Source organism: Geotrypetes seraphini, chromosome 10 (assembly GCF_902459505.1).
Source record: "Geotrypetes seraphini chromosome 10, aGeoSer1.1, whole genome shotgun sequence".
NCBI classification, from domain to species: domain Eukaryota; kingdom Metazoa; phylum Chordata; class Amphibia; order Gymnophiona; family Dermophiidae; genus Geotrypetes; species Geotrypetes seraphini.
The window spans coordinates 117,907,619-117,924,149 of record NC_047093.1 but is presented as its reverse complement, the minus strand read 5'-3'; the positions used below and the strand labels follow the sequence as shown (position 1 = coordinate 117,924,149).

Genomic DNA, 16,531 nt, shown 5'->3' with positions numbered 1-16,531 from the left:
TTAGTACTGCAATTAATGCTTAATTATTAATCACAATTAAAAGATTTAATCACTTGCAGCCTTTCTACCTGCCCACTTCCTCCCCTACTGCTACTACAGCCCAGGAATGGATCACAGTAGGCTCAGCAAGACTGCGACATGTAACACAGAAACATCCACCTTCACAAATATTACCTCTACAGAATTCCTTCGCTCCACTAGTGCACTGCGATACTCAAGAAAACAGAAGGGAGGTGGGACTGAAACCAATGAAGGTAACTCAAGAGAGCAAGCACACCCTAAGCACAAATAAAAAGGCCAAAAACAGAAAACTATTACTGTTGGGGGATTCCATCATCAGAGGCATTAACCTTGGAACACAAGGCGAGGAGACCAATATAGTGAAATGTCTTCCAGGATCCTCAGCTACCAGGAGTTCCAGGCAAATACAGACTATAATTAAGGAAGAAACTAAGGATTTTAACACTGATGTTGTCATCCATCTGGGAACAAATGACCTGGCCAACAACTCCACACTTGCAGCACAGAAAGCTTTACGGGAGCTTGGTGTGGGCGTGAAACCTTTTGTAAACATTTTAGCTTTTTCTGAAATACTGCCTGCATATGGAAAGGGAGAGCAAAGAGTGAAAAACACAGAAGGCTTTAATAGATGGCTCAAAGCCTGGTGTCATCAAGAAGACTTCAGGTACATAGGAGGATGGAGAAATACATGGAAGGACAAGAAGCTATATTGCACTGATGGGCTACGTATTACTACAGTAGGAAAAATAAACCTTGCAGAGAAATTTAGACAATATTTTTCTAGGCATTTAAACTAGAAGGTGGGGGTGGTGTATGTACGAAGGACAATTATAGAGACCACCCCTGGCAAAAGAAAAGATGTAATAGTAGTAAAGACTGCAACATAAGCAATATCAGCAACTCATTTCTTAGTATTGCAACGGAAAGTGAAACGAAACAAAAATCCATACGAAAAAGGAGATTATCGCTGAAAAATAGCTGGAAAGAGATGACCACAAATGCTCGCAGTCTAAGCAACAAAGTTCATGATCTGCAAGCCTTGATGTTAGAGGCAGATCTAGATATTGTCGCTATCAAAGAGACATGGTTCAGTGAATCACATGGATGGGATGCAAACATACCGGGATATAAACTTTTTAGGAAGAACAGAGATGGTCAAAAAGGTGGAGGAGTGGCTCTCTATGTAAAGATCAATATCCAAGCGACCAAAATGCAAGGGACCTGGGGAGAGGAAGAAGCTATATGGATTGCTCTGAAAAGAGAAGATGGAACTTCTATCTATATGGGTGTAGTCTACAGACCTCCGACTCAATCGCAGCAAATTGATAAGGATCTGATTGTGGATATCCAAAAGTTTAGAAGGAAAGAGGAGGTTCTGCTGTTGGGAGATTTCAACCTGCCGGATGCGGACTGGAATGTTCTGTCTGCAGAATTGGAAAGAAGTAGGGAGATTGTGGATGCCTTTCAAGAGGCTCTGCTCAGACAAATGGTGACGGAACCCACAAGGGAAAAAGCGATATTGGATCTGGTCCTCACAAATGGAGAGAGTATCTCTAATGTTCGAGTGGGTGCTCACCTGGGAAGTAGCGATTATCAAACGGTTTGGTTTGATATAATGGCTAAAGTGGAGAGCGACCGCACGATACTTAAAGTCCTAGATTTCAAACGTACGGACTTTAATGCTATGGGAGAGTAACTGAAGAAAGAGCTGTTAGGATGGGAGGACATAAGAGAAGTGGAAAGACAGTGGTCTAAGCTGAAAGGAGCAATAAAAATGGCTACGGACCTTTATGTGAAGAAAATCAATAAAAACAAGAGAAAAAGGAAGCCGATATGGTTCTCCAACCTAGTGGCTGAGAAAATAAAGGCGAAAGAGTTGGCGTTCGTGAAATATAAAAAAAACCAAGAAGAGGAAAGCAGAAAGGACTACAGGGTGAAACTGAAAGAAGCCAAGAGAGAGATACGTCTGGCGAAAGCACAGGCAGAAGAACAAATGGCTAAAAATGTAAAAAAGGGAGACAAAAATTTTTTCAGATATATTAGTGAAAGGAGGAAGATGAAAAATGGAATTGCTAGGCTAAAAGATGCTGGGAACCAATATGTGGAAAGTGATGAGGAGAAAGCGAATGTGCTAAACAAATACTTCTGTTCTGTGTTCACAGAAGAAAATCCTGGAGAAGGACCGAGATTGTCTGGCAAAGTTACACGAGAAAATGGAGTAGATTCTGCGCCGTTCACGGAGGAGGGTGTTTATGAGCAACTTGGAAAAATTGAAGGTGGACAAAGCGATGGGACCAGACGGGATCCATCCCAGGATACTAAGGGAGCTCAGAGAGGTTCTGGCGAGTCCTATTAAAGACTTGTTCAACAAATCTCTGGAGACGGGAGTGATTCCTGGGGATTGGAGGAGAGCGGATGTGGTCCCTATTCATAAAAGTGGTCACAGGGATGAAGCAGGAAACTACAGGCCGGTGAGCCTCACTTCAGTTGTTGGAAAAATAATGGAAGTTTTGCTGAAAGAAAGGATAGTGTACTTCCTTGAATCTAATGGGTTACAGGATCCGAGGCAACATGGCTTTACAAAAGGTAAATCGTGCCAAACGAACCTGATTGAATTTTTTGATTGGGTGACCAGAGAGATGGATCGAGGACATATGCTAGATGTAATTTGCTTGGATTTCAGCAAAGCCTTTGATACAGTTCCTCATAGGAGGCTGTTGAACAAACTTGAAGGGCTGAAGTTAGGACCCAAAGTGGTGAACTGGCTCAGAAACTGGCTGTCGGACAGATGCCAGAGGGTGGTGGTTAATGGAAGTCGCTCGAAGGAAGGAAAGGTGAGTAGTGGAGTCCCTCAGGGATCAGTGCTGGGGCCAATCCTGTTCAATATGTTTGTGAGTGACATTGCTGAAGGGATAGAAGGAAAAGTGTGCCTTTTTGCAGATGATACCAAGATTTGTAACAGAGTAGACACCAAAGAGGGAGTGGAAAATATGAAAATGGATCTGCAAAAGTTAGAGGAATGGTCTAATGCCTGGCAACTAAAATTCAATGCAAAGAAATGCAGAGTAATGCATTTGGGGATTAATAATAGGAAGGAACCGTATATGCTGGGAGGAGAGAAGCTGATATGCACGGACGGGGAGAGGGACCTTGGGGTGATAATGTCCGAAGATCTAAAGGTGAAAAAACATTGTGACAAGGCAGTGGCTGCTGCCAGAAGGATGCTGGGCTGTATAAAGAGAGGCGTAGTCAGTAGAAGGAAGAAGGTGTTGATGCCCCTGTACAGGTCATTGGTAAGGCCCCACTTGGAGTATTGTGTTCAATTTTGGAGACCGTATCTGGCGAAGGACGTAAGAAGACTTGAGGTGGTCCAGAGGAGGGCGACGAAAATGATAGGAGGCTTGCACCAGAAGACGTATGAGGAGAGACTGGAAGCCCTGAATATGTATACCCTAGAGGAAAGGAGAGACAGGGGAGATATGATTCAGACGTTTAAATACTTGAAGGGTATTAACGTAGAACAAAATCTTTTCCAGAGAAAGGAAAATGGTAAAACCAGAGGACATAATTTGAGGTTGAGGGGTGGTAGATTCAAAAGCAATGTTAGGAAATTCTACTTTACGGAGAGGGTGGTGGATGCCTGGAATGCACTCCCGAGAGAGGTGGTGGAGAGTAAAACTGTGACTGAGTTCAAAGAAGTGTGGAATGAACACAATGGATCTAGAATCAGAAAATAAGATTAAATATTGAACTAAGGCCAGTACTGGGCAGACTTGCACGGTCTGTGTCTGTATATGGCCGTTTGGTGGAGGATGGGCTGGGGAGGGCTTCAATGGCTGGGAGGGTGTAGATGGGCTAGAGCAGTGATGGCTAACCTTTTTGAGCCCGAGTGCCCAAACTGCCGCACAAAACCAAAGAATTTCCTCAAAGTGCCAGCACGTCAATTAAACCTTAATAACAAGATTTTAGTATCTAAAAACTCTTTATAAAGTTGCCTGAACTATGTAACATCATTTTTAAAGATTGGAATCTTTGTATTGTCAGAGAATCAATTTGATTCACAATCCTTTGGTTTTCATTTCAATTTATTGGCAATTTATAATGTTTTAATGATTTCAATCAATTTTAGAAGAATTTGATTCAGTAACACAATATATTTTAAATGTATTATTCACATAACATGTCAAATGTATCCTGAGTAAAAAAAAAGATAAACTTCTTAAAACTGTTAACTATGTCAAGACTCGGTGTGTATTCCCAAAGAGTCTATACATGTGTTTTTTTGTAAAATTTACAATCAAATTAGAAAATAGTTAAATCATTACATTTCTAATAATATGATGTAAAGAAAACAAAAGAGCTTTCAATTAAACCAACCGTTTTTATTGGAAATTCCAGATTGGAATACAACAGGGCCATGTAAAGTCCCTTTTTTAAATAATATCTTTAAATAATATTTAAATAACTTAGAAAGTGTCTTAACTGCAAACAGAAAACACTGCTTCATGTAAACATATGCATTGGGCATGCTCTGAAAAAAATTAATGTGATTTTTGTTGTTGCATGCATGCTGATAACTTGTCAATCCTTGGCTCATAGTGCGTTAATTTCAGAGCAACACATGCAGCACTCATGTCATCCGTTAATCTGTTTCTAGCATCAGATTTTATATGATTCAAAGCCAAAAACAGCTGCTCACAAGCATAGGATGACCCAAACAAAGTAAGAAGAGCAATCCCAAGTGCTTTCATGGACTTAAAATTGTCTGGCAGAGAATTCCACGCTTTTAGGATTTCATTTTCAGAACTGCTAGCAGTGATTTCATTTGTCACCCTTTCACACTCAATACGTTCAAGAGCCGCACGCAGGTCATTGAATTTACTTTTCCAGATAGAGCTTTCATGAAATTCCAGTAGCTCCATTTCCAAATTTTGAATATCCAACCACTGTAAGCAGGAAAGATCAAGATCTTCAAATGTGGACTTTTCTGGGGAAGTTATAAATGAAAGGGTTGTCTCCATCTTACGGAACTGAGAAAATCTTTTACTAAAATTCTCCTTTGCTTCGGCTACAATGGTGGAATATGCTTTGTGGATTTCCTGGTGTTTTTTTATGACTGTCCACAAATGTTGTAGAATTATCCAAATGTATTTTTAGGTTGGGAAAATATTTTAGCTGTCCACTCTTAAGGTCTTTTTCAAAAACATGCAATTTTCTCTCAAAAGCTTTGATGTCACTAAACATGCTTTCTGCTGTTTTTCCCATGCCTTGTAATTTTTTGTTTAGTACATTAAAGTGGTTAGTAAAATCTGTAAAGAACATGAGGTTAGTAAGCCAGGCCATGTTGGTGAGTTGAGGATAGTCTTCCCCCTTTTCGTTCATAAATAGCCTAACTTCTTCCAAGCAGGCCACAAATCTCTCTAACACTCGTCCTCTGCTCAGCCACCGGACATTATTGTACATCAGTAAAGTGTTATATTATGCCTGAACCTCATCAAGAAGGGCTTGAAATTGTCGAAAATTAAGAGCACGCGCCATGATGAAGTTCACCATTTTTGTTACATCTTTGAGGACATTGTCAAGTTTTTTGCTGCTTTCTTTGGCTCAGAGAGCCTCTTGATGTATTATGCAGTGAAATTGAATCAATGGATGTTTTGCTTCCTTAGCAAAGAAATGAATGAATCCTGATGTTGTCCCCACAATGCTAGGTGCTCCATCGCTAGTAACTGAAACCACTTTTTCTGGACTTATGTCTAGCGATGAAAAAGCCTCCATCACAGCATTGTGGATATCTATCCCTTGTGTTCTTCCAGGCAAAGACAGCAGTTTTACCAGCTCTTCTCTCATGATGTCACCAGTAGCATAACGCAAAATGAGCACTAGTCTTGCATGGTTAGTAATATCTGTACTTTCATCCAAGCACATGGAGTAGAAGGGTGCTTTTTGTAAGTCGCAAGTAAGCTGTTGACTAACATCAGCAGCCATTCGCAGAACCCTATCTTTTGCAGCATTTCTGCTTAGTGGCATCTCAGAGATGCGCTGCACAATTTTATCCTTGTTTTGGAAATCATGGAAGAGTGAATTACTCCCAGCCAAAATTGCCTTTTTGATAAAATCTCCATCAGAGAGGGGCTTACCATGTTTTGCCATGCACAGTGAAATTTGAAAGCTGGCAACTGTAAGATGATTAGTTTTTGAAAGATAGTTGCTAAAACTAAGAGACTGGGAGTGATATTTCTTTAATTTTCCTACATATGTCTCTGACCAGGCCTCTTGGAATGGTCTTCCACTATCTGTTTTTGCTTTTTTTGCTGTACTCATTTTCTTTGTTCAAGACTTTAAGTCTACAAAAAGATAAAATTTGTATAATAAAAAAAATCTAATGAAGTGCTGTATACAAATCCGTCCCCATAAAAAAATATGTGATTGGGGAATTTTACTAATTGTAGACATCCGTTTTGGAGTCACACTACAGCCTCACTGAGTTCCTGTGACAGACTCAGTGTGAAGCTTCTCTTCCTCCCCCCACTTCCCCCTCACACACTGCCTGGCTCACAGGATACTAAGGGGAAGACAGGCAGGCTAAACATCCACTCACAGGACTGCAGCCAGCACAGGAGGATGGGCCGCGGCCCACCGGGACAATGCTCGGTCCTCCCAATGGCCAGTCCGGCCCTGTTGCCAGGTGAGCTGCAAAGCAGACACCGGCACACTCGCCTCCCGCCGCGCCGCATATCTTAATTGCGGACCTTCCCGCGTGCCAGCTGCAAGGCCTTCGCGTGCCACAGCTGGCACGCGTGCCATAGGTTCGCCATCGCTGGGCTAGAGTAAGTCTTAACAGAGATTTCGGCAGTTGGAACCCAAGCACAGTACAGGGTAAAGCTTTGGATTCTTGCCCAGAAATAGCTAAGAAGAAAAAATAAAAAAATTTAAATTGAATCAGGTTGGGCAGACTGGATGGACCATTCGGGTCTTTATCTGCCGTCATCTACTATGTTACTATGTTATTATTTCTATAGTGCTACCAGACGTACACAGTGCTGTACAGAGTCATGAAGAAGATAGTCCCTGCTTGAATGAGTTTACAATCTAAACATCTCTCCTTCCTAGAACTGGAACCAACCACTGATCCTGTCCCATTCCACGGCACCCTTAACTGTTGCAAATCAATCTTTGGCCCTGTAGTCAGTGGTGGTCCTGCAGCTTGCTTTTCTATAGGGCTGCCCTGGATGTAGGGCTGAAGACTGATTTGCAAAGGTGAAGAGTGTCGGTGCAGGAAAGAGAGATGTGGGATTATGGGAGGGAGAGAGGGGATTGGACCTGGGAGAGAGAGGGGAGAGAATATATTGGGAGCTCCTCCTTCTCCTCTGGGCTAAGGGCTCCACCAAATCTGCAGTATATGTTCAATAGTTGGTGTGGTAGCTGAAGACCCATCAGCCAATGAAATCTGCTGCCTAAGTTAGGGTTACCATATGGCTCCAGAAAAAGGAGGATGGATTGAGAAATCCGGGTTTTACTTCCATTGAAAGCAGTGGAAGTAAGGAGGACAGATTGAGACATCTGGGTTTTGCTTCACGATTAAAAATTTTAATCAAAATGCAGCCCTAATTAAATTAAATTAGAAATTAAAATGGTTTGTCGCATAAAAATAAAACGTATGCTACAATAGCATGAGTTGGTGGTAAATTGGACATGTTTAATGGTTGCCCACATTGATAGCTATGCCTCTAAATCTGAAAAGTAGCATTTTAACAGTGTACACTGAACAGTATGTTAATTCTAGTCTGGTATTTAACTTCAAATTAATTATGTTAGAGCCATAATATTCAAGGGTTGAGGATACAAGCATTGTCATTCTAAGTAAGATGGTCTCAATTAGCATTCATTAACTCTACCTTAGGGCTCCTTTTGCAAAACTGCTGCAGTAACAGCTGCTGCTGCTATAATCGCTCCGGCACCCATAGGGATTTAATGGGCACTGGAGCGTTTGATGCATGGCAGCCACTTCCCTGACTTTGTAAAAGGGAGGGGGGTTAATGTTTCAAATGCTGCTCTACAAGGACTATTTTAAAAATCAAACATAGATTCATAATTTGGGAAAAACTAAAAAAAAAAAATTAATTTAATTTAAAAAAATCTGTGAATTGTATACTACCTGCAGACCCCATAATGGTAAACTTCTGTTCACCCAGATAATAGGAAACCTGTTGAAAACAAACAAACAAATATCAGTTTATAATTTTATATATCAATTGAAAACATATTCAGTGTTTTAAACATTACCAACAGGCTATTTAGGTTCATATTTAAGTTTTTAAGTTTGCTTAACTGCTTAGGGACACAAAGCCCATTCAAATGGAGTACAAACATCTAAAATAGAAAACAATTAAATTAATGCCATAACATAAAGAAAAGGTAAGAGCAAACAACTTGTCTCCATATATTCTCTCCTATCCCCTGATGTAGAGAAGCCAGCAGCTGGCTCAGCAACTCAGTCAACTGAAGACCCTGGGAAAGATATCTGAAAAGAATAAGCTTTTAAAAAACGTTTAAAAGTGGATAAAAAGGAAGTAGCATGCAAATTCGTTGGAAACTGATTTCATATAGTTGGTCCAAAAACTGGACACAAAGAGCCTGATTCTGTATAGGATGCCGATATTGGTGGCAACCTAAGAAGCAGCTGCCGATCATGTATCAATCATGCATCTGCATCCTATTCAGAATTGTATCTACACTCCCAGATGCCTTAAATGTTGGCCTAGCCTTAAATGTAGGTCAGCATTTTGTAGGCCTACGTTTAAGGCATCTGTCTTATGTCTATGGAGACGCATACTGATGCATAAACCCACTCAAGACCACTTTTGGGTGAAACAATACCCACGCCCCGCCATGGGTATGCTTAAGCATGGGTAGATAATAATAATAATAATAATTTTATTCTTGTATATCGCATTACCATGGAAGTTCTATGCGGTTAACAGATGAAGAGACTGTACATTTACAGTGAAGTTACATTTTCGGTGATGCTACATTTACATTATTGACGATACATTTACGGTGAAGTTAATTTTTACAGCTAGGTTACATTTGCTGAGAGTTACATACAGTGGTGTTACATATAGATGTCTTTGTAGATGTGCTATAGATGCCTACAATGTAGGCGTCCTTCTTCAGACACTTTTTTTTAATGTGTGTCCTGATTGGCTGCCACCTGTAATTGAGAATTAGGCTCACAGTTTCTCAAAGCGTTACAGTGGCTACCTGGTGAACAGAAGGGACCTGCAAAAGATGCTGCTGCAAAGAGCGTAGAGGTCTTGCAAGAGAGTATGGGGCTCATAATCAAAATTTAACTTGTCAAAAAACCCACCCAAGTTGGCACTTGGATGACCTAAAAGACAGGTCGTCCAAATGCCGATAATCAAACTGACTTTCTGGATGTGTTGGAGGAGTGTGTGGCAAAGTGGTTGGAGCTGCAGCCTCAGCACCCTGAGGTTGTGGGTTCAAACTCTGTGCTGCTCCTTGTGATCCTGGGCAAGTCACTCAGTCCTCAATAGCCCCAGGTACATTAGATAGATTGTGAGCCCATCGGGACAGATAGGGAAAATGCTTGAGTACCTGATTGTAAAACTGCTTAGATAACCTATCAAGGCAATATATAAAAAACCTAATAAACTTGAAACTTAACTTTTTATGCCTCTGAATGCTACTGTGTGCTCAGAGCTTAAAGGGGCATATCTGGAGTTGTGGTTAGGGTAGTATGTGGGTGGGATGGAGGCCGACCTAGACTTGTCCTGTAGCAATTATTGAATGTTTTACTACACATCCTGGATGAAACTTAAATGTTGTAAGTGGGTTTGAAAGTGGGTTTTGGGGCTGTTTTGGTGGGGGCTCATCATAACCTATAAGGGAGTTCTGGTGAGATGTTTATCTGGCACCCTTTTTGTAAAGTTCACAACAATGCCCTCTAAGGTGCCCCACTGCTCTGTTGCCATGTCTGGGTGGCCAGTCTATTACAAGATTGGCCCCTCCTAAGTCTACATAGTCTTGTTCTGGGCATTTGGGACTTGGAAGAAATTTTGGTCAAAAATGCGGTATAAACATAGACATCTTGGCAGTCTGGACAAAAAATAGCCTGGATGTCCAGATAAGATGATTTTTTTTTTTTGGGGGGGGGGGGGGGAAAATTAAAAAAAAAAAAAAAAAAAAATATATCTATATATATATATATATTGTAGGCGTATTTTTCCAAAAATGGACATTTTCCCACTGCCGATTTTGGGCGTTTAGTGCCATACAATCAAATCAGACTTAGACGTATGTTTTGATTATGCCCCTCCATGACACTATGTATTGTGGCAGATATGCAGGGGAAGACTCCCTAAGAGACTAAAATACCAGAATCATCAATTTAAAGAGAATGTGAAATTTAACAGGCAGACAATGCCTGCCACATTTTGAATCATCTGGAGATGCCACAAGTCCCTGTTGCACACCTTCTTGAAAAGGGAGTTGCAATAATCTAGGTGGGAAATAACTAACATACACACAAGAATCCGTAGTGCATTTTAAGTCTGTAGGTGCTTAATGGAACAAATTTGAATGCTGGCAGGAGGGTGCCCACTTGGCTCCTAGTCAGCCCTAGCTCCCCAGTCCAGCATCTTTCTGTTTGCTACTGTATGTGAACAGTGGTATTCAGCAGCACTGGTACAGAAACCTTGCGGTTACTGGCAACCATAAATTTACCTGTCAGTGTTTTGGTAGTTTGCCAGACATCAGGCTTCAGCTCTGCTAGTCTTTAGAATGTGCAAAATGCAAAAATAGCAGACATATTAACAGAAACTGTTTATTGTGTTGAGGTTCAGTTTACATTTCACTGTTTCTTGGGCTTGGGTGGATCGGGGCACCGTGAGGTGTCTTCACGGTCCTTGAGCATATTCCTTGGAATATGCTGTGTGGGTTATTTGGGGAATGGGGGGAGGGGTTGCTGTTTGGATGGGAACAGTCTACAGGACTTCTTTACTGGCTACTGCTATTTTCTTGCCACTATCGGTTCTTTGTCTTATGTTACTACTGTTAGTTTCACTGTCATTAGCTGGGCGTACTCTAGGGTACCATATGGATAACACTTGGGTGAGGCTGGGCACCTGGGTGTACATTTTGATTACTGCTTGCTGTATATTGACTAGGTTAATGGATCCTGGGTGATAGCACACTCCGTATTGTGTCCTGGAACGTGTCTGGGATTACATCCCCGGTGAAACGTTCTAAGCTGCTTAAACAGTTGAAACATCATCGCGCTGATTTAGCGTGCTTGCAGGAAACTAAGTTGACTATTGAGGAACATAAAAAACTGCAGAGGGGCTGGGTTGGCTCTGTGCTTTATGCATCCTCTTCTGGTAAAAGGGCTGGGGTTTGTTTGCTGATTCGTAAGGGTCTGAAATGTGCTGTCTCAGTCTGTCATCAGGATTCTCAGGGTAGAAACTTATTGTTGCATGTATCCTTACAGGGTATGGACTTTCGATTACTGATTACTTATGGGCCTAACTTCTATTCTTCTACCTATTTTGCTACTCTAATTTCGTTGGGCCTCTTGGACTCTTCCTTTCCTCTTATTGTAGCTGGGGACCTCAATCAAGTGTTGGATCCATCTCTGGATCGCTCTACTGTTTCGCCCTCACTGGCCACTGCTTCCACTAAGGGAGTGTCGTTTCTGTGTAAGTCTCTGGGTTTGGTTGATCCATGGCGTCTTCTCCATCCTTTTGAGAGAGACTATACTCACCAGTCCAGAGCGCATGGGTCCTTTTCTCGCTTAGATTATCTTTTGGTCTCAGAGCATCTTTTCTCTCGTGTCTCTGAGGCTACCATTGGGCCCCTAGAAGTATCTGATCATTGTCCGGTGTGGATTGATGTGGCCTGGGGTGTTCCTCCCTTCGGATCTTTTCGGTGGCGCTTTCCTTCTTACTTGCAAGATGACCCTGATTTTATAACCTATCTTAGTACTCGCTGGGATGACTTACTGATTACTAATGGTCAACATCAATCTACTCCTGACCTTTTTTGGGAGACGGCCAAGGCAGTACTTCGGGGGGACATTATTTCGTACGTTGCCGCTCGTCGTAAACGTATTTACTCTGGTATTCTTCGGCTAGAAAAACAATACTCACACTTGAAAGCTCAGTATCTTCGTCATCCTACTCGTATATTGCGGGAGGAACTTCATGCGGCTCAGGTAGCCCTTAACGCTTTATTGCATGACTGTACCAAACGATCACTTTTTTACAGAAAATATCGATTCTATCGGTATGGTAATCGAACGGGAAAAATGTTAGCTACCTTGACTAAGAACTGGCAAGATGATCGTTATATTTCAAAAATTCGGCTATCAAATGGCGCTTATACTACCAAGACAGCAGATATAGCAGATGCCTTTTATCAACATTTCTCCACTTTTTATGCTAGTCCAGGACCTCATTGTGGTCCTGATATTCTTGATTATCTAGAGGACGCAGGTATGCCTAAGTTCACGGATCTGCAGCGATCTGTTTTGGGTGGACCCTTTCGGGGCACGGAACTTCAGAAAGCGATTAAACATTTGCGCTCGTGTACAGCTCCGGGCCCCGACGGGTTTTCCTCAGAATTTTATAAGATGCTCTCTTTGCAGGTGTGTGGACCCTTATTAGGATATTTTACTAGGGCGCTGGAACGGGGAGAGTTTCCTTTACATGCTAATTCTGCCACCATCACTCTCTTGCCGAAACCGAGCAAATCGCGAGACGAACTTGATTCTTATCGTCCCATTTCACTTATCAATGTTGATTTGAAAATATTAGCTCGTTTGCTGGCGGATCGGCTGACCCCTCTGTTGCCTCATGTTATATCCCCGGCGCAGGTGGGATTTGTACAGGGCCGACACTCTGTGGTCAACGTTCGTAGGGTGCTATTGGCTGTATCCAGAGCACAGGCGACTTCTACGTTTGGTCTCTTGGCGAGTCTGGATGCAGCCAAGGCTTTTGATCAAGTACGTTGGCCATATCTTTTCCAGGTTTTAGACTATGTAGGTTTGGGGGGTTGGTTTGGTTCTGCTTTACATGCATTATATGCCGCACCGACAGCCTCAGTCTTGGTTAATGGGATTCTGACTGATTCTTTTGCTGTGGGCCGAGGAACTCGTCAGGGTTGCCCTCTCTCCCCGTTGCTTTTCCTTCTCTATTTAGAACCCCTGTTGCGTACGATCCAACGGGATGATGAACTAGTTGGACTACCTGAGGGCTCTTCACAATTACGTGTTCTGGCCTTTGCAGATGATTTATTGCTTACCCTAGCTCATCCACATCGTTCTTTATCAAGAGCTATGGATCTCTTTGACGAATTTCATTTGTTTTCAGGGTTGACTTTAAATAAGCAGAAGTCTTTAGTGCTCCCTTTACAACTTTCTGTCCGCGAAACTTGGAGGGGTCCTTTTCCCTTGGTGTGGGCTGATTCTTCGATTCGATATTTAGGTGTTCTTATACCTAGGGACCTGACTACGCTTTACTCTATCAATGTCCTTCCTATGTTGACAGGTGCAGAACGCCGACTGCGAGCTTGGCATTCCTATCCGCTATCTCTTCTGGGGAAAATTGCCTTATATAATATGATGATGGTCCCGCAGTGGCTTTATCTTTTACAAACTTTACCTATTCTTTTACAGAGATGTCATTTGCGACGGCATCATCGTTCTCTCCGTTCTTTTTTATGGGGTGGTGGGAGGTCTCGTATTTCCTTACACTCATTATTTTTACCTATAACTCAGGGGGGTCTTGGACTGTTACACATAGGTAGATTTAATGTGGCTTGTCAGCTTAGGCACTTGAATGATTGGTTCTGTGCTACATCTTATTTCTCTGCTACAGGGGTGGAATGCAGCTCTTTTTCTCCTTATCATTTTAGTTACTTGCTCCATGTGAAGTGCATGCCCCGCCGGAAACAATTACATGGGGATTTATTTCTCCTTCCCCTACGGAAAATTTGGAAACACATCTGCTCTCAATTATCTCTTCGGTTTGATGTGACACCATGCTTACCAATTACTGGCAATGGAGATTTTCTCCCTGGTATGGGCCTAGACGCTTATCCCAGGTGGCCGGGGAAGGGCATGCACTATTTATTTCATGTCCTCCAACCTGATGGTACTCTTCAGCCTTTTCAAACGCTATGTGATTCCTCTGCCTTGGCAGCTGGGGATTGGTTTTCTTATGGACAATTGCAACACTATGTTCATTCGCTTCCTGGTTTAGCTTTACGTGAGGATGTCCAGGAAAAATTGTCTGAAACCTTAAGTCTTACTGCTCAGGTGTGCATTCCCTTGCGCTTTCATCATTGTTCTTTGCAGGAGCTGGCTGGAGAGTTGGATTATACAACCCTGGCTGACAAGTGGTCAGCAGACTTACAGTTTTCCATTTCTGCAGATATGATAAAGAGAAGTATTTTACAAGGGACAAAATCCTTGGTTGCTGTGACTGAACGGGAACGTTATTATAAATTTGTAGTTCGGGCTTATTTTGCTCCTGTTAGAGCATTTCATGCCCACATTTGTACTTCTGATGCTTGCTCTAAGTGTGCGACTCCTAGAGCGTCCTTGGGACATATGTTTTGGTTGTGTCCCGGTATTCGGGCCTTTTGGAAACGTCTTTGCCTATCTATTGCAGCTTTCTGGAACTGTACATGGATACCTACGAATACTTTTCTCTTCACTTTGAAGTTGTCTTTGCAACCGATTCGACCTGGAGCAGCTGAGTTTGTTCGAAAGGCCATTTTGATGGGCATCAAAACTATTCTTCAGCGCTGGCTCTCACCTCATACACCTACTGTTTCGCATTGGCGGACTCAGATGATCCAACTTGCAGGGTGTGAACGATTGGACATTACGGACATGAACTCCAGACGTGGTGCATTGTACCTCAAGTGTTGGTTACCCTTTTGCTTTACTTTAACGCCAATGGTGCGCAGCAGACTTTTGAACTGACATACTGGCTTGCTGGATTATAGTGTAACTGTTCCCATGGGGGGGGGGAGTTGGGGGGGAGGCTTTGTTGGTGCTTACTGACTATGTTTGGTTGTTATTATTATGCACTCAAAACTAATAAACAGATTTAATCATAAAAATGGGAAACAAGATAATACCTTTCTATTGACCTGAGGCAGGAAATTTTGGCTTCTGAAAGCTAATCCAAAAATGTATTAAAATTGCTATTTTGCACCAGGTCAGTCGGCAGTTCACAGGTGTCTATCGAAAAACATCACTTGCCTACCCAAAATGGGAAAAGAGAAGAAGACTCACATAAACATCGTGGTCATTGGACACGTAGAATCCGGCAAGTCCACCACCACTGGACATCTTATTTACAAATGTGGTGGCATCGATAAGAGAACCATCGAGAAGTTCGAAAAAGAAGCTGCTGAGATGGGAAAAGGTTCCTTCAAGTATGCCTGGGTGTTAAACAAACTGAAGGCAGAACATGGTCCCTGTGGAAGTTTGAGACTAGTAAATACTATGTCACCATCATTGATGCTTCTGGCCACAGAGATTTTAGCAAGAACATGATCACTGGCACATCTCAGGCTGATTGTGCTGTCCTGATTGTTGCTGCTGGTGTTGGTGAATTTGAAGCTAGCATTTCCAAGAATGGACAGACTCGTGAGCATGCCCTTCTGGCCTACACTCTAGATGTAAAGTAGCTAATTGTTGGTGTAAATAAAATGGATTCTATTGAGCCAACTTACAGCCAGAAGAGATATGAAGAAATTGGCAAGGAAGTCAGCATGTACATCAAGAAAATTGGTTATAACCCAGGTACTGTAGCTTTTGTTTCAGTTTCTGGCTGGAATAATAACAACATGCTTGAACCTAGTTCTAATATGCCTTGGTTTAAGGGATGGAAAGTCACCTGTAAAGATGGCAATGCTAGTGGCACAACTCTTCTGGAAGCCCTGGATTCCATTCTGCCTCCAAGCCCCCCAACTGAAAAGCCTCTTTGTCTGCCACTTCAGGATGTCTACAAAATTGGTGGTATTGGTACTGTACCAGCTGGTCGTGTAGAAACTGGTGTTCTGAGACCAGGTATGGTGGTAACTTTTGCCCCTGTCAATGCCACAACTGAAGTAAAATCTGTTGAGATGCACCATGAAGCACTGAGCAAGGCTCTTCCAGGTGACAATGTCAGTTTCAATGTTAAGAATGTCTCTGTCAAAGATGTCCGTCTTGATATTGTTGCTAGTGACAGCAAAAATGATCCACCCCAGGAGGCTGCTGGCTTCGCAGCACAGGTTAGCATCCTGAATCATGCTGGCCAGATTGGTGCTAGTTATGCACCTGTGCTGGACTGTCACACTGCTCATATTGCTTCCAAATTTGATGAGTTGAAGGAGAAGATTGACTTCCGTTCTGATAAGAAACTGGAAGACAATCCCAAGTTCCTGAAGCCCAGACAAGCCCATGTGTGTGCAGAGCTTCTCCGACTACCCTCTTTTG

General features: G+C 42.3%; 1 protein-coding gene across 1 annotated transcript in view; it reads right to left on the bottom strand.

The window, feature by feature from the left end:
- Window positions 1–16,531, bottom strand: part of LOC117368550 (potassium channel subfamily T member 2-like) — a 437,966-nt gene that overhangs the window by 250,354 nt on the left and 171,081 nt on the right. Inside the window, exons 4-5 of the mRNA XM_033962282.1 lie at window positions 16,085–16,402; window positions 8,177–8,225 (exon numbers count right to left, since the gene is read on the bottom strand). Coding sequence (XP_033818173.1) covers window positions 8,177–8,225; window positions 16,085–16,402 — 367 coding nt within the window. The remainder of the gene's footprint in view (window positions 1–8,176; window positions 8,226–16,084; window positions 16,403–16,531) is intronic.